The sequence below is a fragment of the Clinocottus analis genome, unplaced genomic scaffold (genome assembly GCF_023055335.1).
Source record: "Clinocottus analis isolate CAN_PGR_092001 unplaced genomic scaffold, fCliAna1.0.p SCAF_15, whole genome shotgun sequence".
In the NCBI taxonomy this organism is placed as follows: Eukaryota; Metazoa; Chordata; class Actinopteri; order Perciformes; family Cottidae; genus Clinocottus; species Clinocottus analis.
Window position 1 is genome coordinate 6588922 of NW_027175876.1, and position 20672 is coordinate 6609593.

Genomic DNA, 20672 nt, shown 5'->3' on the forward strand with positions numbered 1-20672 from the left:
AGTTAAATAGTAACACTGTTCTCGATCTGAGTAGGGTCCAGGTAGCTGTAGGGTATTTCAAGCTGCAAGTTTCTCGCTGAAATTGCTTCACTGAGGTAAGACAACTCTGCTTGAAATTCCTTCATCATCTGCTTTATAGCAGGCTCATGGAATCGTTCGTTGGGGTATGCACCAATGGGAACCTGCAAAAAGGACAAAACAAAACAGTAAATCAGATTGACACAGTACTGTGTTTGGTGCTATTGATTTTAAACACTTAAAATGCTGATGGTTATAATCAGTTTATCATCAGCAAACCTACCCTGTCAGAGTACGTCTCTGTAATTATGAAAGTCGAAGCTCCGAATTTGACTGTTTCACCAACATTTGGGAGCGTCTCCAAAATCGTCTCCATGCTGGACTGCCCCTTAGTGGTTGGAGGAGGTTTGCGCAGCAGGAGTGAAGCATTTGGTGCCCAGGAGAAGTAGTCAAACTAAATAATGAAAGAAATATTTTCATGTGTCACAACTGTGATGAAAAACTAATTCAAAATATTGAATTTAATGCAAATAAAGACAAGTCAATCTAAACTGGGAATTCAACCTTAGCACCATTTTAGGGTATTCATCACTGCTGCATTATAGTCTATTCTAGTATAGATTAGTGTATTACAATGCACAGTGGCTATGATAGACAACTATTGTAAAAGCATATTACAGACCTGCCAAATGTTCATGCATCTGTGTTAGTGTTAGTGTTAACTTATATACGTTCAAACATCAATACATATTCCAATGTCCCAACTCATTACCTGCCCATTGTTTACTACAGCATGATGACCTGTCACTCTGAAGATCACCATGGTGATGAATTTGATCACCTCCTGGACAGTATGAAAGCCAGCTGGAAACCCTGTTAGTAGAACAAATACTATCAGTTATTTATTGCATTCACTATCTTCATTACAATGCTGTAGGTTTACTGTTAAATACCTGAGGCTTTGTTTCCCAAGAAGCCATGTGTGAATATCTCACTGATCCAGTTCTGCAGCTCAGTGTCTTTACACACTTCACTGTCTGAGGGGTAGTAGTACTCCACTACTGCCTTCACAAAGCTAGTGAGCACAAAATAATTAGATTTACATGTTGTATATGTGAATAATACAGAAAGACTCTAATCTGTTGCTTGTAGAATAAATTGGGACAGTTGCAATATCCATTGAAAGATCACCTGTTGATGATGTTCCACAGCTTCAGACCATCATCTCTGTAGTAGAAGTTGGGGATGGATTCAAGTCCTCGTGCAGTGATGTTCTCTGGCAGACAGAGAGAGCTGTAGGTCGTTTCAGAGAGATCCCTTCTCATGAGCTCTGTCTGTCCGTCACACCCAAGTGAAGTCTAACAAGTCATTAATGCACAAATATTTTAAATCAAACACATGTATTCAATTAAAGGAATCATGCATTTTTAAAAAGTCAAAGGCTTCGTCTTGCAATGGTGCAATATAATTGGAGTAGCTTGAATTTTCAGAAATATGTATTTTACAGAGCAGTACGTTCTCAAAAGCCCCGTCAGATGAAAAAATAGCCACGCGGCTTCCAGTGTTTAGGTAAATGGTGGACTGGAAGTGTGGAAACAGCAGCTGTGCAGAGAAAGGGAAGAATTTTAACAGGCAGAACTTGTTTGAGTTTATCACCAAAGCAATCGAGAAGCAAACACAATTGAAAACAGGCCTTTTAAAGTGTTTTCTTTTTCTTTTACAACATTTTTGAAATGGCAATGTTATATGAATATTATCAGATCAACATGACATATAAGTTAATATTTAAAGTATTTGCATTTAACCAGGAAAAACTTTATTGCATGCAATCCTCGTCTCTTTTTTCTGTCATTTCCTGTCTCTGCTTTACTCTCTAGTAACGACATATAACACCCCCCCAAAAAAAGTCAGATCATCTGTTCAAATCCAAGGGAATACATGAAAAAATGTGTAACAGCAATCATACCTTATAGAGAGGGTGAATCACAGAGAAGCTGCGGAGAGCAGCAAGAGCATAGACCTCTGACAGAAAGTGAGTTTTCATGAGGTGTTGGACTGCTTGATGATCCATCGTATCAGCATTTTTAATAAACATCTTGGCAAGCAGCCAGTCAGTCTCTGAGTCGCTGGGCAGAAAGATGGGGTTCTGCTCAGAAGGCTGTTGATGCAACTGGAATTTGATGAAAACATATTTAGTTTGTGTAGGTTCAAATAGTGCAAGTGGACTTTTGAAAACATAGTAATGTACGGTGTAATGTAACATGATCATGTGACCTGTATTGCGATGGGCATCAGTTTGTTTTCTGGGTTCGAGTAGAGCAAACAGAGACCAGCAGTCACATGCAGAGGTTCTCCATCATAGGCTCTCGGGGGTATTCCATCCATCTTCTTCTGGTCATAGAGGAATATATTGCCTTTCTGTATGTGGATGAGAGACAGAGGAGAGAAGTGTTTCAAACATCAATAGGTTTCACAGACACATCGAGGCAATACGATATTGTGAGGATAAACTCTCCAAACTAAAGCCCCTCTTCCTCTTCCATACCTTCATTTCCTCCTGCAGAGAGCTTCCCTCTTTCAGGAACGGCTTCACCATCTCCTCTGTGACTGGGAAGTTTGGGGGAAGCGCTGAGCAGCGCTTGATCACATTGGGATTGAGTGCGTTCAGAAACTGGGATCCATAAAAGTCATCTTCCTTCCAGTGCTCTGTAACATACTCTGGAAGAATTGCAAATATGATAAATACATTATTCATTTATCTATCTCATATCTAATCTCATATCTATCTCATATAACTTCTCTCAAGTACATCATGTTGATCATAGCCATTGCTGGCAACAATAATCACAATACAGTAACGCATTGACGGCATATTCAGTCCATAAACCGTGTTTTTCGATTCCAAATTTTCAAAATGACCTACATTGACCTGCTCCTTGTTTGTACAAAAACCAGCCAATGAGAGGTGAGTGAAATGCTGGTTGTGGTCTTTTTTTTTTGTTTGTACATCTGCAGTCATATATAATCATAAACAAGCCACAGCACTGTTGTTGTTGTTGCTGTTGGTCGAGCCGGGACTAAGGCTGCGCCGCCCCAGCTGTTTAACAGCTAAAAGAGTCTATGACTCTTCTGACGGTGATCTCCGGTATAGACTTTGTGCTGTTGGTAAGGGACAGTACGAGTCAGAGGCCTACAAGCTTAGCGTGAGCGGGTGGTCTTCCTGTCTGAACTTATGCTAAAGCTTCACGCGTTTTCATGTGTAGAGAAGGCACTGAATGCACAGGTAGAAAATGCATGACCGGCCACTGCTTCAAGTGCTTTCATACATATTATATACATACATAAAATTATCTTTGCTGAAATAACTGTTGTTATGTTGAACTATTGATATAATCTGCCAAATGCTCATATTCATTCACTTGTTGTTATGCAATTATGTCAATGGCATTATTGTTGTTACTTGCGCTGCAGATTTGGATCATGGGGAAAACAAATACCTGATATTGTTGTCTTTCTGGACCAGAAGATTTTTTTCATGTCTTCAATGTTTTTCCATTTTTCAGTAGATCCAAGCAGCCCCTTGATCTTCAGTTTAAGACCACTGAAGTTGGACAGAGAAAAAATTAAGGTCAACTGATATTAATGTTTCAGATATAGTTTTGCCTTAATACATAACAATAATAACCAGTTGTGTATATAATATTTACATAGACATACATTTTCATTTTCTGAGAATCTATTTCATCTGTTTTGGACTTAGAGAAGCGGATTTCAGCTGGAAGCTCTAACACACTATTGAAGTTGTTGATGTGAGGTAGTCCTTCATCCAAAATCTTCCATCTGAAAAACAACCCCACAAAATAAAAGAAGTCACCAAAAGGCACGTATGAATTTCTCCAGATGATTTCTGAGACCATAACAGCAGCTCCTGGTACATGCTGTACTGCACACATACACACTTACTGGTAAAAGCTCTTTCTAAGGATCAGCTCTTTTTCGCGGTGGTCAATCAACAGGGGATGGTCCTCCTCAAAACCCTTCAAGGCTGAAGCATGAAGGGAACATAACATCAAGACAACTTTAAAAGACACAATTGACAAACTGTCAACAAAACAAACATGTGAAAAATAAGTTATATCTATAAATCTCAATATTTAAGATCCTTTATCAACTATTTGGGGAACATGAAACCGACCTCTGCCTCCTCTGAGCTCCACCAGTTCTCCTCTAGAGATCCATCTGTAACAGGGGAAAAGAAGGGCTTCTCCTTCAGGAGTCGTCACCACTATTTTGGAGAGGTACCACTCATCTTCTGGGAGAATGGCAAAAGGATCTTTCTCCACCTTGAGCAGCAGAAGTTTCCCCAGAGACAGATTGGTGCTCAGGGTGTAAGTTCCTGTCTTGAAACACAAGATAATGTACATTTAAACAAACAATTACAATAGAATACAGTTGTAACAATTCACCCTCCGACTTAAATTCAAAGGAAAAAGCACAATGCTAAATTTAAGGAAATGAGCGGATATGTTGTTAATATCATCGTTGCCGCTGGATTGCGTAACAAATTCAAAGAGACCTATGAATGGCAAAAAGGGGGGAAAAAATACACAAAATCAAGCAGTCAGTTGCAAGTCCGGATGTTATTAAAAAACTAAATTTAATACAACAGAACGAAACCTGTACCACAAACAATTAACCCATCCCCAAAGTGTCCAAAAAGTAAGGTCCAGTCACCAAATAAATCCAAATAAAAGTGTGATGACTAACAATATACTGATAAAAGCACCATATGTTTGAGGATTTTACAAAGAAAGAAAGTTTTTGAATGCAAAAATGACAATTCAGTCTGCCAAGGATAGACAGACATTTTATTTTTTAGTGTTAAATAAATGTATCTGACTCTGTGGCACCAATAAAAAGGATAAAGAATAACTATATAGAAGTATTATATTTTCTCGCCGATGGTCTCATTAACTTATGTCTAAAACCCTTAAAAAGTTCATATCTCTGGTCTGGGTCCACCACCACACCCTGTGACATCAAGTGTATTAATTATATAAAAGGTAAATGTTCCTTCAATTAGTCAGAAGACAAATACTACCTCAGCATTTATGGAAACACAAACAAAAGTCATTACATTGTCCCAGATCTAATTCAAGGATGTTAAATAGGATTCAACTTACTGTTGCTCTCACATGGTCCCTGCCAAAGTTGTCCAACTCGGTTCTCTCACTCTGCCCTTCAGTTCCAAATAAGGTGACATATATGTGGTCCCATGTTCCTGCATATTTCATGTCACCTGTTGTGACTTCTAGCTTGTACTCGGCCATGATCAGTCTGTGGAAACTGTCGAGAAAAAGAAACATCTCTAAATTTTAAATTTAATGAATGAATGCTTCAATTCTTTGCACACAAAAAAGACATTTCCACTGTATGAATATTTTGATCCTGTTTTAGCTAGATATTTCAATTTTAAAAACCATTTATTTAGCTTTTGATAGTTTTTCTAACCTTTTAAGCCGAGTCCCGTCCTCGGGGGGAGAACCGTTCTCGAGGCTTTAGTGAGGTCTGTTCAAGTAGTCATATGAACCAAATGAGTTCTAATACTTCTATTATTTTATATAATTTTTTTTCAGAATTTATTTGTGAAAATAAAGTATATTTAAAAAAAATAAGATCATAACTATGAACATGCAGCATGATCTGAGCAAGATTTACCAAAAATCCCTTTTTAAGCCAACCCCAAGTTGTAAGACCCCTCTTTGTAAAGATAATGACCAAAAGAATCGAAATTTGCAAAATATCACAATAAAACAAAACCAAGGATTTTAGTCATAAACTCTGACATGCTGGGTATTAAGATTTGCATACATTTCTGCTTAAGACATGTGATGCATTCAAAGAAGCGTCCCCGAACCACGGAAGCCGTCGCAGTGTTAAAAGTTTAAGGAGAAGGGAAAAAAACAGTCTGGCCACATTTTGATTTTTCAGGCAATAATATGCAACCCACAAGGATGTATCTTTTATTGAAATCAGACTTACAAGTGTATTTTTTGGATCTGCAACTGTCATACCATGAGGAAAGTTCATACCTACACCTTCAGGTTGAAACTGTTCTGTGGTCCTGCTCTCAGGCTCTTGTAAGACCCTCCACCCTGACTTCTACCTCTTTGTTACTACCTCCCGCCCATAAGAGGTGATGTAACTCTAAAGTGAACATTTTGTGTTTGTTGTGTTTTTTAACCTTTCAAAGTATCTGCCCTTGGCTACTCTGATCTTCTTTGTCAGCATGTTCCTGACCACATTGTTGTGGTACAATTTTTTTTCCTTACCCGGTTTTAAATCTTTTTAGGTTGAATGAATCTATGAAATAATGTATTCTTGCAAGAAGAGGCACCGTTACACAGTCGCCGTAAGTCTGCATAAGGACACACTGAAGAGTGACAATCCACATAGGCTTATGTATACTGCGAGGAAAAGGCAGGAGCTGTGAAGGAACATCTTGCTTCTATACTCTATTATTTTGTCAACAGGTATCAACAAATTTTGTTAATTAACACTGAACATTGTCTAGATTATCCTGTTTCCATTACTACAAGTGCACTACTTGGTTCATTAACTCTCATAACATGAGGAACGAAAAGAAAAGGTCCTACCTTCACCTTCAGGTTGAAGCTGCTCTGTGTTCCTGCTTTTTGACTCCTTCAGACGCCTCTAGTCTTAAACATACCTTTACGTTAAGACCTCCTTCCTATAGGAGGTGATGTAACTCTTAACAAAAATGTTGCAACTTTTGATTTCAGCAGATATACATGTAACTAAGGGTAAGCACATTATGGTCCTGCTCTGAAATTCTCTACCACATAACTAATGTCTTCTACAACAGACTACCTACTACTACTACTACTACTACTACTACTACTACTACTACTACTACTACTACTACTACTACTGGTACTACTACTGGTACTTTTACTATCGCTGCTACTAATGCTACAACTTCCAGAGAAATATAAATAAGGGACATGGATAATAAAGCCGGACAGATAATAAGAAATATAAATGTGTATACAAGTCAAGTGTTCTATAAATCCTAAACAAAACAAATTGTGCAAATAATCGTACAAACAGTGTGTAGGATTTATATTGACACTTACAGATGATATGTATCAATTAAAAAGCAAATTATGCCAAAGGTTATGTAAAATGATAATGTAATATGCCAGCAGCGGATATTTTGGTGTTTCAGGGTTAATGACAATGTATAGCTGATGTTAACTGTTCATCAGAGTGACAGCAGTGTTTAGTGGCTCATCCAAACCAGAACAAACTGGATTAGTGAGTTGTAGAAATGGAGCAACAGCTCCTGAGGCAGGTTGAACTTCCTGAGCAGTCACTTGTCGCTGGTGATGTCCTGCAGGCGTCTACACCCCCACGCAGGATCGTTGGGTGAAGACTTGTTTTTCAACCCTTCACAGCATCTGCTCTTTGCAAAATTGTGACTTAAGATCTGTAACTCAACTTTTGTGTCAAGAGGTATCAAAAAACTTGTGAACACTGGACTCTAACTGGACTTTCTGTAACTGCTGACACTTGAACAAATATCATAATGACTTTCATTTTGCTCACTTCAATTGGTTTACTTTCACTTCTTACTTTGTGTTCATATACATAGTCTTTAAGGCAGGACTTCTACTCTGCCGGATTACAACTTTTACTTCTGTTAACGATCTCAGTACTTCCTCCACCGGAGCCAACGTAAACACTCACCCGCTGCCTTCAGATCTAAATGTCAAACCTGTGCCAGGCCGGATTTACATGTGTGTTGAAGGCGTCTGAACCTCCTGTTTGTAGACTTCAGCTCTGCCTTTAGTATCATCATCCCTTCCTGCTTTTTGGCCCTTTTAAGCACCTCCGCCCTGACTTAAGCATTTATGTAATTACTATAAATGTATAAATGTGTATAAACTGTGTTTCTTGATTTCAGCAGATATACATGTAGCTGTATGGTCCTACTCTGAATAATGTCTGCTACAACAGACTAATTACCACTACTACTACTACTACTACTACTACTACTACTACTACTACTACTACTACTACTACTACTACTACCACTACTACTACTATTACTACTACTAGTAGTATTAATACTACTACTAGCACAGAAATATAAATAAGGGACAAGGACAACAAAGGGTGTCAGATAATAAAAAATATCAATGTATATACAAGTCAAGTGTTCCGTAAATCGTAAACAATTCAAATTGTGCAAATAAATACATACCAAATATGTACATGTACTGAATGATTTTGTACAGTATGCATATTCAACGTTGACTATACACTGTATAAACAGTGTGTAGGATATATATTGACACTTACAGATGATATGTACATATTAAAAAGCAAATTAAGCCAAAAGAACTATAAAATGATAATTTAATACGGCAGCAGCAGATATTTTGGTGTTTCAGGGTTAACAACAGTTAATAGCTGATGTCAACCGTTTATCAGAGTGACAGCAGGTTGAACTTCCTGAACAGCCAGTTTTAGCTTGTGATGGCCTACGGGCGTCTCCACCCCCACGCACGATCGTTGGATGAAGACTTGTTTTACAACCTTTCAGAGTATCTGCTCTTTGCTACTCTGATCTTATTTGTCAATGTGTTTCAGGCCTGGTTGTCCAAAAATCTTCTTTCCCACCACTGCAGGCGTCCTTGGCCTTTTGGTAGTTTTTTTAAGCAGGTATCAAAAAACCTTGTTAACACTTAACATTGTCTAGGAATATCCTATTTACATTACTACAAGTCTCGTATTTAGATCATTGTTAAATAAATTGTATTCACGTTTTCTTTGTTGGAGTACAAGGCTCCATGAGGTCTGTGACTCCTTTGTGAACACTGCCTATTCTCATAGAAAACAAGATAACTGGGTACAGTTTGTCTCAGATAGTTCTTTGAACAGAAAGTACAAATTAAGACCGGTCGCAAACATCATGATAGCAGCCTGAGGTCTCCAGTTCATAGGTATATAAGTTATTGCTCTTAGTTTGGAGTGCAGATTTGGATGTGCAATTTGTACGCAATTTGTTGTGACATCAATCCTGCAAGTGTTTTATAAATTGCTGTGGCGGGCCATCAGGGCCTGCTAAGCCTTCTCTGCTGGTTACGTATAGCTCATCCAATCCGATTTCACCTTTTGTTTCTCTATCCTGGAGTAATGCGTTAAACAACATGCTGCCTAGCGTTAATACCTGCTATCATTATGGGTGTTTTGATTTGTTACAGGCCCCGCGTAACCATTAACATGTGCTATGATCGGTCAGTGTGCCAGAATGACATCCCACGGCTCTCAAGTGTCACGCATTGAGCGTGACTGTCACTTTTTTCGGTCTTAAGTCACGCCCTCCCACCACACATCGTATTTCTCAAGCTGAAAAAAAACTCTAGGCTATTTAATGTGCCGCAGCGCACAAACATGACGAGGTCGCGATGCCCTCACCACGGAGGAATCAAGCAGGTCTCCCCCGAATCCTCTGGAGGTTTGACGTGAGGAGCCACTCATCAGCCAATCAAAAAAAAGAAATGGTCTACACGAATGGCCAATCAAAAAAACGTATCTTTTGTATCTGTTGTATCTGGGTATAATGTAATGACAGGCAGGACTGGAGCTGTCCTGTGGCGCGTATTTGTCGCCGTGGTCCTGCACTGGCTCCCTGTAAAATCTCATTTTAAATAATTTTCCTCACAAAGCCTTAATTGGCAGGGCATCATCATACCTGAAGGAGCTTGTAGAACCATATTACCAAACTAGAGAGCTTATAAAACCATATTACCCAACTCGAGAGCTCATAGAACCATATTACTATTATTTATCCTAATAGCACCTGCAATTTGCTGTGACTATGTCTGGAGAGAACAAACATTTTCTACCTAAACTGCTCATTTATTTAATTCCTCAACATATGTCTTTGTAAAACATAATTCACATAAAGTTACAGGTGTAACGGGCTCGGCCTTGACCTGGTCAAAACTAAGGGGGAGCTCCTTCTTCTTACGCCAGCCGTGTAAGAAGGGCCCGTTTTAGAACCCCGAACAGTTTGCTTTCGATAACAATTCAAAGAGACAATGACGGATGTTAAAAACCTCTTTGGTCTGGTTTCCTTCGCGGCCTACCTGCACTATTGAGCCACGTAATTCACCAGACTCTTTCCTCTAATAGGAAGGGACAATGAACCGTTTCACCACTCAAAAACCCAAACGATTAACTCACATTTGTCTGGATCTGGAAACGAGGCGGGACTCCTGCTGGATTGCGTTCCCCTTGTCAAAGGCCCCGGTCCGTAGTTAACTCTGAGTCTCGACAACCTGGAAGTTATCTCCTTCCATTAAACGGGAGTCCCCATTATGTAGATAGAACTAGATTCTTATTTCATTGTATATAAGATTTATTTTCAACAAGAGTTATTTATACATAAAATACTTTTACTGCACATCCTTTCTTTGGAGGTTATCCCCGCAAGAGTTGAAAGACCGTCCAAAAGTAAAATATATTTCAAATTGTCAACACACCGTGCCCCGGCCTCTTAGTTCTTGGGGGATATCCCCTTAGGGCGAAGAGACTCAGTTTACTCACAGCGTAGAAAGTCTCCATTTGATTACTCAAATGGAGTGGCTCATTCTCGGGGACAGAGTCCGAGAAGGAACTGAAGAAGTGCTCCGTTGTCTTTGTTTTTATAGGCAAATGTGAGGAGGAGGGGTCCTACAGTAGGGGTGACTGTCGACAGTGATTTACTGATCTGTTCTTGGTCACACGCTCATCTTGTGTTTGTACATGAAGCTGCAAAAAAGGGAGTCCGTACAGGTGTCAGTCAGACTGGCGCCTTTTTGCGCAGAGTTGGCAGATGAAACATGCCGATGCTGTTTTGATGGAGTCATGATAAGCTTACAGGCGTCAGACCTTTCATTAGTGTGAGTAATGGGTGTCTGTGGTTCAACATGCTCTGGCTTGGGTCACAGGTCAATACCTCTTTGCAGCAGATCTTCCCATGATCATATATCTACTTATGACTTCATTTGGACTTGTCATTTAAAACAGAAATGTATTATAACATATCAATGCACTTGTGATAGAAAACATTTCCCCTTATAGAAACAGGAATATGTCAAAGCGTATATGTGCAATAATATAGAAAACATTTTAACTCATAAAACATGACTATACTAAGTGTTTTAAAGTATGCAACACTATAGAAACTATCTTAACTCATAAAACATGACTATACTAAGTGTTTTAAAGTATGCAACATTATAGAAACTATCTTAACTCATAAAACATGACTATACTGAGTGTTTTAAAGTATGCAACACTATAGAAACTATCTTAACTCATAAAACATGATTATATTCAATAAAGAAGAAGGAATAATAAAAAGAACCTCAGAAATGTAAAGAACTCGTAGTTTACATGAGCCAATCCTCAACACAGGTACCCCATCATAGGCTGACTTAACATGATACAGCATTGAGTATAGTCTTCCAGAGTTTAACCCACAACCCACCATGCAAGACAGGTGTTAAAAGGGTATTGGTGCTGTTGCCTCATGCAGAGAGATACAAATGGCTTGAGTTAAATAGCAATACTGTTCTCGATAAGAGGAGGGTCCAGGTAGCTGTAGGGTATTTCAAGCTGCAAGTTTCTTGTTGCAATTGTCTCACTGAGGTAAGACAACTCTGCTTGAAATTCCTTCATCATCTGCTTTATAGCAGGCTCATGGAATCGTTCGTTGGGGTATGCACCAATGGGAACCTGCAAAAAGCACAAAACAGTAAATCAGATTGACACAGTACTGTGTTTGGTACACGCTTTATTTGAAACACTTTTAAAATGTGGACATGATATATTGAGTGTTCGTCATCACCAAACTTACCATGTCAGAGTAATTCTCTGATAGGAGGCAAACCAATACTACAAAGTTGATTGCCTCGCCAACATTTGGGAGCGTCTCCAAAATCGTCTCCATGCTTGACTGCCCCTTAGTGGTTGGAGGAGGTTTGCGCAGCAGGAGTGGGCCATTTGGTGGCCAGGAGAAGTAGTCAAACTAAATAATGAAAGACATTTTTAATACGTAACAACTTTGATAGAAAACCAATTAAATTGACTTATTTTAATGTTAAACATTGGAGGATGAAGTTATGTAAATCTACACTGGGAATTTAACCTTACCACCTTTGTAATGTTCAGTCAAATTGAAAAATGGAATGAACAAAATGATTGTAGGAGCTCAATGTTCATACATCTGAAGTATTAAAACACAATCATACTTGAATAAACATCAACACATATTCCAATGTCCCAACTCATTACCTGCCCATTGTTTACTGCAGAATGTTGACCTGTCACTGTGAAGATCACCATGGTGATGAATTTGATCACCTCCTGGACAGTATGAAAGCCAGCTGAAAACCCTGTTGGTAGAACAAATACTATCAGTTATTTATTGCATTCACTATCTTCATTACAATGCTGTAGGTTTACTGTTAAATACCTGAGGCTTTGTTTCCCAAGAAGCCATGTGTGAATATCTCACTGATCCAGTTCTGCAGCTCAGTGTCTTTACACACTTCACTGTCTGAGGGGTAGTAGTACTCCACTACTGCCTTCACAAAGCTAGTGAGCACAAAATAATTAGATTTACATGTTGTATATGTGAATAAGACAGAAAGACTCTAATCTGTTGCTTGTAGAATAAATTGGGACAGTTGCAATATCCATTGAAAGATCACCTGTTGATGATGTTCCACAGCTTCAGACCATCATCTCTGTAGTAGAAGTTGGGGATGGATTCAAGTCCTCGTGCAGTGATGTTCTCTGGCAGACAGAGAGAGCTGTAGGTCGTTTCAGAGAGATGCCTTCTCATGAACTCCGTCAGTCCGTCAAATCCAAGTGAAGTCTAATAAGTCATTATTGCACAAATATTTCAAATCAAACACATTTCTTCAAGTAAAAGAATCGTGTATTGTATTCAGAAATATGTATTTTTCCGAGCCATACTGTACTCAAAACCGCATCCGGTCCAAAAAGATCTTTGCGGCCTGCAGTATTGATGTGCAGAGTAGACTGGAAGTGTGGAAACAGCAGCTGTGCAGTGAAAGGAAACATTTTATCAGGCAGCACATCTTGTTTGTGTTGTTTACCAAAGGAATCCAGAAGCAAACAAAAGTGAAAACAGGCTTTCTTCAAGTCATTTTTTTTCTTTTACAAGATTAAACCCTGATGACTGTAAAGTTCTTTATCTCTAAGTTACATGTCACTTGAAAAGCTAGAAAATGTAATACTTAGTAAAACGGTAACGCTCAGGGGTTCACCATTGATGGAAAATAAAACCACATTCTTTGTAAAAATCTTACAAATTAAGATACACCTTTTGTCTGCACGGCCTTTACTTACTAGAATAAACACAAACAATTGGTTTACTATGGAAAGGAGCCTTTCAATGTGCTGTCTTTTCTAGACAAGTTTATAAAAGATACTCAAATGGTGGAGGCCAAGGTTCACTGTGAAAAATCAGCAGAGTGATACGCAAATTTCTTTTAAAGACTGAATGTCAGAAGGGCAACATCCCAATTGGAATAGATGTGGTGAAAAAATTGTACTAACACTTTTAAAAGTGCAACATTAGCAAACTTAAGTCATTTTATCTGAAGTGAGAAACATGTCTATGATTTCAAGGGCAGACTTTCTTAGATACATGTAACTTCATATCTCATGATTAACAAAGAACGTTAAAAACTTTAACAGCACTCTCAAACAGGAAACAGGGACAAGCAGGAGAGCAATTGACAAGACACTTTGAGGCAAGGGCGTAGGTTTCCATAGGGCCCATAGGGACTAGTCGCGACCAAAGTTTGGACAAAATATTTGCATACTCACTCGTCTGTAATAGTATAAAAACTTTTAACCGGATTTTTCACTCCTAGTATAATATTATATTAAATCCATGTCCATGTTTTCCAATGCGCCCTCGAGACAGCGAGTGAGAAAGTGCCGGTTCAGAAACACACAAGTTACGTGAGTCGTAAACACAGAATGAGAGCTGACAGTAGTCTGACACGGTAAGCTACTAAAATACGCCAGGTAATAATACAGTCTCATATTAGTATGTTGTTTGGTCTCAGCATTGATATTGTTGACCCCTTTGTGCTTTGTAGATAAGAAAATGCCACCAAAAAAAGAAAAGAGATATCTGACGGTTTTTTTTCACCACGTAAGTAGCTATCAAGAAGCCAGGTTGTTGTTAGCTAATGTTACTAGCAGGCTAACTACTCACACAGTGCAAACCTGCATTATTTTGAAATGCATTTAGGAAACTCAGAAATCCAGTGAAGATGCAGTGCAGGTTGAACCAGCTGGACCAGCAGGGCTTCAGGTGAGATCCTACTCATGGCATGTTGTTAGGAATTATCTTGCATTAGCAATGCAATTGAAGGACATTTAGGGGATCTGACCTTATGTCAGTGCTGCACCCTTAACACGAAATGTCCACAAACACGTCCTTCTTCTGTCATAAGTGTTATTAAAACAAGTCCCAGGTTGAACACAAGCACACGTGTTGGTCTCCAACCTTCCTGCTCTAATTAGTGAAGAGAGAGAGAGAGCTCTCTTCTACAGGGTGAGGACAATGCAGTCTTCCCTTCAGTCAGGATGTGGACAGGTCATCAATGTTCTCAAACATTGGAATAACAACTTGGGAATTAACTTAAACACACATATAAAGTAAATTATTAGAAATGGACAGTCGTATTAAATCAGTAAAAAATATGAAATGACATATTTCCAGGTGCTATGCCAGCACTTTTGGATTGTGAATTATGTCACGTTGAATAGAAAACAAGGCTGTGCCATAACATCTGAACCTATTACCTAAATGTTCTAAATTGCTTTCAAAGTAAATACATATACTACTCATAAGGTCTACATTTATTTATTAAGGCATTATTTTGAAATGCAGATGTGGTGCAGGTTGAGGGAGCAGCAGCTGGACCATCAGGGCTTCAAGTATCACATTGATTCTGTGTTGAGGTGTATTATCATGGCAGAAAGTGTAAACATTGTCTACCTGTTTTAAGTGCATTATTAATATGTTAAAACCTGCATGTTCAGACCAGGCTACATTTTCTTTGCTCTTTGGGGAACAGTCAGTTTGAGCCACAGTGATAGTCAAGGAAGTCGATGCAGCAGAGTCCTGACATGCGGAGTGAACCATACCAGCCTGATCCCAAATACTTTAATTTATTTTGTCTTTTTTCACTCCACAACTTAGAAAAGTTGTTAATATATTTTGGATATAAAATATACTGTTACTGCACATTGGTATTTTTTATTTATTTAGTTAACTAATTATTATTAGTATTTATTTGGTGCAGAATACTGTTTTGTATTTAAACTAAGGTTGTATTACTGTTATTATGTTTAAATCAGTTCCGGGTTACACAAATGTTAAAATATTTTCATAAAGTTGGCCTGTTCAACATAATATCAACTAAGTTGTTTTATATGGCGGGGGTCCCTACCAATGTTGAGACTAAACCTACGCCCTTGCTTTGAGTACAACCCGAGTTTCTTATTCAACATCTCCTCGCTCCTCTGTTTCCATTATTTTTTGCCTGAAGCAATTTTTTAGCAAAATTGTGTAAGCCATTTTTTTACTGCTTAATTTTTCTTTGAACATAAGAAAAATGATGATCCCAACCAATCTGACTCCCCAGTAACAATAGTTTGTGTCCCACTATGTCCCGCTTTGAGGGGTTTAACCATTAAGTCTACTATAAATAAGTTCATTTAGATGGAACAAATAACACGCATTATAGGCTGAGGCGCAGATGTGAGTCTTATGCTGGGCCTCTACACTACATGTGCATCTTATTGTTTCTTTATTGCTTTCTGGTAATATTTATTTACATATTATCTGTGACTCATTCAATAGAAATATATATTTCGGAAACTGTAATGTTAGCTGACTATTCTGAGATCAACATGAAATATAAGTTGAGATCTAATTTATTCACGTTTGACCCAGTAAACATTTATTGCATTGAATCCCCATCTCTTGTTCTGTCATTTCCTGTCTCTGCTCTATCTACTCTCTAGTAAGGACATACAACATCCAAAATACCTGAAAAATCAATCAGTAAGAAGTCAGATCATCAGATCAGATCAAGGAAATAGATACAAAAAAATCATACCTTATAGAGAGGATGAATCACGGAGAAGCTGCGGAGAGCAGCAACAGCATAGACCTCTGCCAGAAAGTGAGTTTTCATGAGGTGTTGGACTGCTTCATGATCCATAGTATCAGCATTTTTAATAAACATCTTGGCAAGCAGCCAGTCAGTCTCTGAGTCGCTGGGCAGAAAGATGGGGTTCTGCTCAGAAGGCTGTTGATGCAACTGGAATTTGATGAAAACATATTTAGTTTTTGTAGGTTCAAATAGTGCAAGTGGACTTTTGAAAACATAGTAATGTACGGTGTAATGTAACATGATCATGTGACCTGTATTGCGATGGGCATCAGTTTGTTTTTTGGGTTCGAGTAGAGCAAACAGAGACCAGCAGTCACATGCAGAGGTTCTCCATTATTGTCTCTCGGGCGTATTCCATCCATCTTCTTCTGGTCATAGAGGAATATATTGCCTTTCTGTATGTGGATGAGAGACAGAGAGAAGCGTTTCAAACATCAATAGGTTTCACAGACACATCAAGGCAATACGATATTGGGACGATAAACACACAAAATCATCTCCCAAATCACAGATTATCTCCAAACTAAAGCCCCTCTTCCTCTTCCATACCTTCATTTCCTCCTGCAGAGAGCTTCCGTCTTTCAGGAACGGCTTCACCATCTCCTCTGTGACTGCGAAGTTTGGGGGAAGAGCTGAGCAGCGCTTGATCACCATGGGGTTGAGTCCATTCAGAAACTGGAATCCATAGAAATCATCGTCCTTCCAGTGCTCTGTAACATACTCTGGAAGAATTGCAAATATGAGATATAATACAATATCTATATATTTATTTAACATGTTGATCATATTGCTGTTTCGATACAAATGCATTGTTTTTTAGACATTGTGAACTCAATTTAATGGTTACCTAATTATGGGTTGTATTCAGTTGTATAGACACAACTTTTCGTATATCTACACTCTGCTGAGTGCACCTCATAGGTTTCAATTTTACTGCCAAGTCCACTTAATTAATGTAAGATGCAGTATATCAAAGATTCTTAAAATGCTGTCATACATATTGTATTAAGATATTTGCAGAAATAACCGTTGTTGAGTTGAACTATGGATATAATCTGCCAAATGCTGATATTCATTCACTTGTTTTTATCAAATGATGTCAATGACATTATTGTTGTGACTTGCACTGCAAAGGTGGATCATGGGGAAAACAAATACCTGACATCGTTGTCTTTCTCCACCAGAAGATTTTTTTCATGTCTTCAATGCTTTCCCATTTTTCAGCAGATCCAAGCAGCCCCTTGATCTTCAGCTCAAGACCGCTGAAGTAAGACATAGATAAAAAAAACAGTTGTACATAATTAAACAGAATACAGATATTTCAAATAAACGTTTTGACTCAAAACATAGAAAACATAATCAGTTGTGGAAACATTATACATGTAGACATACGTTTTACGTTTTACAGTATTTGCTTCACTTAATTTGGACCGAGATATTCTTATTTCAGCTGGGATCTCCGACACACTATTGAAATTGTTGACGTGGGATAGTCCTTCAGCCAAAATCTTCCATCTAAAAAACAACCCAACAAAATAAAAGAAGTTACCAAAAGGCACGTATGAATTTCTCCAGATGATTTCTGAGACCATAACAGCAGCTCCTGGTACATGCTGTACTGCACACATACACACTTACTGGTAAAAGCTCTTTCTAAGGATCAGCTCTTTTTCGCGGTGGTCAATCAACAGGGGATGGTCCTCCTCAAAACCCTTCAAGGCTGAAGCATGAAGGGAACATAACATCAAGACAACTTTAAAAGACACAATTGACAAAACTGTCAACAAAACAAATGTGTCAAAAATAAGTTATATCTATAAATCTCAATATTTAAGATCCTTTATCAATTATTTGGGGAACATGAAACCGACCTCTCCCTCCTCTGAGCTCCACCAGTTCTCCTCTAGAGATCCATCTGTAACAGGGGAAAAGAAGGGCTTCTCCTTCAGGAGTCGTCACCACTATTTTGGAGAGGTACCACTCATCTTCTGGGAGAATGGCAAAAGGATCTTTCTCCACCTTGAGCAGCAGAAGTTTCCCCAGAGACAGATTGGTGCTCAGGGTGTAAGTTCCTGTCTTGAAACACAAGATAATGTACATTTGAACAAAAAATTACAATAGAATACAGTTTGACAGAAATGTTAGAGTGTTGTAAATACTAATTTACTCTTATTATTTAATACAACATAACATTCGTAAGTATCTAAGGAGTAGAAATGTCTGCACAGACGGGACAGTCTTCTTAAATATTTATTTAAATAAACACATAGAAATCTAGACCAACATCTAGAAGGTGCATTGTGATAGACTCTACTCTGTGCTTCCTGTTCCTACAGTTTGGGTCATCCTCCTGGTGCCCCAGTCTGCCTGCCCTGTCTTGTCCTTCCCGGTTTCCACCCACACCTCCCTTTCCTCAGATGACTTGCTGTTCCATGACACTTTTCTCTTAAGGTGCTCCCAGAAATAAAAACCCTTAAAAAGTTCATGCTCTCTTTTCTGTGTCTGGGTCCACCACCACACCCTGTGACATCAAGTGTTTTAATTATTTAAAAGGTAAATGTTCCTTCAATTAGTCCAAAGACAAATACTACCTCAGCATTTATGGAAACACAAACAAAAGTCATTACATTGTCCCAGATCTAATTTAAGGATGTTAAATAGGATTTAACTTACTGTCCCAGTCACATGGTCCCTGCCAAAGTTGTCCAACTCGGTTCTCTCACTCTGCCCTTCAGTTCCAAATAAGGTGACATATATGTGGTCCCATGTTCCTGCATATTTCATGTCACCTGTTGTGACTTCTAGCTTGTACTCAGCCATGATCAGTCTGTGGAAACTGTCGAGAAAAAGAAACACATTTACATCTCTAAATTGCAGAGTAAATGTTTCACATCTCTGCAAAAAACACATTAATGACACTGTATGACTGTTTTGATCTGGTTTACACTGGTTTTTGAAATGATTCATTACATTTTTCTCCAATTTGTTGTAAACAGGGATAAAACTACGTTGTTAACACTTAACTTTGTTGAGGATTATACTGTTTACATTACTACAAGTGTATTATTTAGATCATCAACTGTCATACCACGAGGAAAGAGAAGGAAAGTTCATACCTACACGTTCAGGTTGAAGCTGGTCTGTGTTCCTGCGTGTTGTCTCTTGTAAGACCGTCCTCCCTGCCTTATATCTGTTTGCTACTACCTCCCGCCCATAAGAGATGATGTAACTATAAACTAAACATCTTATATTTCTTGTGTGGATATTCAACCTTTCAGACTAGCTGCTCTGTGCTACTCTGATCTTTTTTGTCAGTGTGTTCCTGTCCTGGTCGTAGTGGCAGCACAGTTTATCTTACCCAGTGTTGAGTCTTTTTAAACTGAATTAACGAATATTGAATAAACAGAACTTGTCTGCATTCAGAAATATAAATGTGTATAGTTCTATATATCTATGTTCTAAATCGTAAACAACAAATTATAAAAATATATACATACCAAATAGATGGTACATTGACTGAATAATATGTACATTATGTATACATTCAAATATGACTACCGTATATACTGTATAAACTGTGTAGGATTTATATTGACACTTACAGATGATGTGTACATATTAAAAAGCAAATTGTGCCAAAAGAACTGTAAAATGATAATGTAATATGTCAGCAGCGGATACTTTGGTGTTTCAGGGTTAATGACAGTGTATAGCTGATGTTAACTCTTCATCGGAGTGACAGCAGTGTTTAGTGGCTCATCCAAACCAGAACAAACTGGATTAGTAAGTAGTAGAAATGGAGCAACAGCAACAGCTCCTCGCAGGTCTCCACCCCCATACCGGATCGTTGGATGAAGACTTGATTTTTAACCTTTCAGAGTGGCTGCTTTTTGCTACTCTGATCTTTGTTCGTGTGTTTCTGGCCTGGTATTTGTGGTGGCAAATTTTACTTCACCCATGTTGAGGCTTTTTAGTTTGAATTCACAAATATTGAAAAAAACAGAACTTGTTTATGAAATGTATTCAGCAGCTGGCGGTGCATTTTCGACCTGATTTTGTAGTCATAAATATGCGCATGACAGGATGCTGCGTCATTCCACTTTATGAAGGACAGAAGAGAAACGTACTTTCAATATGTTTGCACATATGTAAAATTGACAATACAATTGACTTTGACTTAACCTCTTAATGCAATCGACTACAGTCCACATCAACAAGAACAAATTCACAAGAATTAGTCACATTTAGTTATAACATGTGTAAGTAACTCAATATGTGTTCTGACGTTAGAAATTGTTTGTCAATACATTTTGTTGTTTTCGTTGCATGTTTTTTGTCTGCCGTAATGTA

At 38.3% G+C, this 20672-nt stretch overlaps 2 protein-coding genes and 2 long non-coding RNA genes across 4 annotated transcripts; 1 reads left to right on the top strand and 3 right to left on the bottom strand.

Annotated features, from left to right (window-relative positions):
* Window positions 1-2: 2 nt before the first annotated feature.
* Window positions 3-6718, bottom strand: LOC137785950 (hydroperoxide isomerase ALOXE3-like). Its single transcript, XM_068577527.1, has 15 exons — window positions 6675-6718; window positions 5202-5364; window positions 4214-4418; window positions 3982-4063; window positions 3759-3858; window positions 3516-3639; window positions 2564-2736; window positions 2293-2436; window positions 1985-2188; window positions 1534-1620; window positions 1210-1376; window positions 972-1093; window positions 791-891; window positions 302-472; window positions 3-182 (listed from the first exon to the last, which is right to left on the bottom strand). The coding sequence occupies exons 2-15, from the start codon at window positions 5346-5348 to the stop codon at window positions 3-5; spliced, it is 2007 nt and encodes a 668-aa protein (XP_068433628.1). The 5' UTR covers window positions 5349-5364; window positions 6675-6718.
* Window positions 6719-11564: 4846 nt separating this feature from the next.
* LOC137785952 (hydroperoxide isomerase ALOXE3-like) lies at window positions 11565-19152 on the bottom strand. Its single transcript, XM_068577528.1, has 10 exons — window positions 18996-19152; window positions 18194-18398; window positions 17961-18042; window positions 17481-17584; window positions 16872-17044; window positions 12807-12973; window positions 12569-12690; window positions 12388-12488; window positions 11951-12121; window positions 11565-11829 (listed from the first exon to the last, which is right to left on the bottom strand). Exons 1-10 carry the CDS (start codon window positions 19140-19142, stop codon window positions 11650-11652), a joined length of 1452 nt encoding a protein of 483 aa, XP_068433629.1. The 5' UTR covers window positions 19143-19152; the 3' UTR covers window positions 11565-11649.
* On the bottom strand, window positions 13141-16670 carry LOC137785458 (uncharacterized). The gene is made up of 3 exons (XR_011077508.1): window positions 16574-16670; window positions 16266-16469; window positions 13141-13161 (listed from the first exon to the last, which is right to left on the bottom strand). It is a non-coding gene; the product is annotated as an uncharacterized lncRNA (long non-coding RNA).
* LOC137785457 (uncharacterized) lies at window positions 13997-17009 on the top strand. The gene is made up of 4 exons (XR_011077507.1): window positions 13997-14135; window positions 14232-14287; window positions 14387-14449; window positions 16890-17009. It is a non-coding gene; the product is annotated as an uncharacterized lncRNA (long non-coding RNA).
* Window positions 19153-20672: the final 1520 nt, after the last annotated feature.

What these genes read in the sequence shown, in the direction of transcription:
- LOC137785950 (XM_068577527.1), bottom strand. Translation starts at nt 5,348, where the DNA reads ATGGCCGAGTACAAGCTAGAAGTCACAACAGGTGACATGAAATATGCA. An exon ending in CTGTGGAACATCATCAACAG is followed by an intron (nt 1,094 to 1,209) that starts GTGATCTTTCAA and finishes TGTGCTCACTAG; the next exon opens with CTTTGTGAAGGCAGTAGTGG. An exon ending in CTTGGGAAACAAAGCCTCAG is followed by an intron (nt 892 to 971) that starts GTATTTAACAGT and finishes TTCTACTAACAG; the next exon opens with GGTTTCCAGCTGGCTTTCAT.
- LOC137785952 (XM_068577528.1), bottom strand. Translation starts at nt 19,142, where the DNA reads ATGGCTGAGTACAAGCTAGAAGTCACAACAGGTGACATGAAATATGCA. An exon ending in CTCTGCAGGAGGAAATGAAG is followed by an intron (nt 12,974 to 16,871) that starts GTATGGAAGAGG and finishes ATGACTTATTAG; the next exon opens with ACTTCACTTGGATTTGACGG. An exon ending in CTTGGGAAACAAAGCCTCAG is followed by an intron (nt 12,489 to 12,568) that starts GTATTTAACAGT and finishes TTCTACCAACAG; the next exon opens with GGTTTTCAGCTGGCTTTCAT.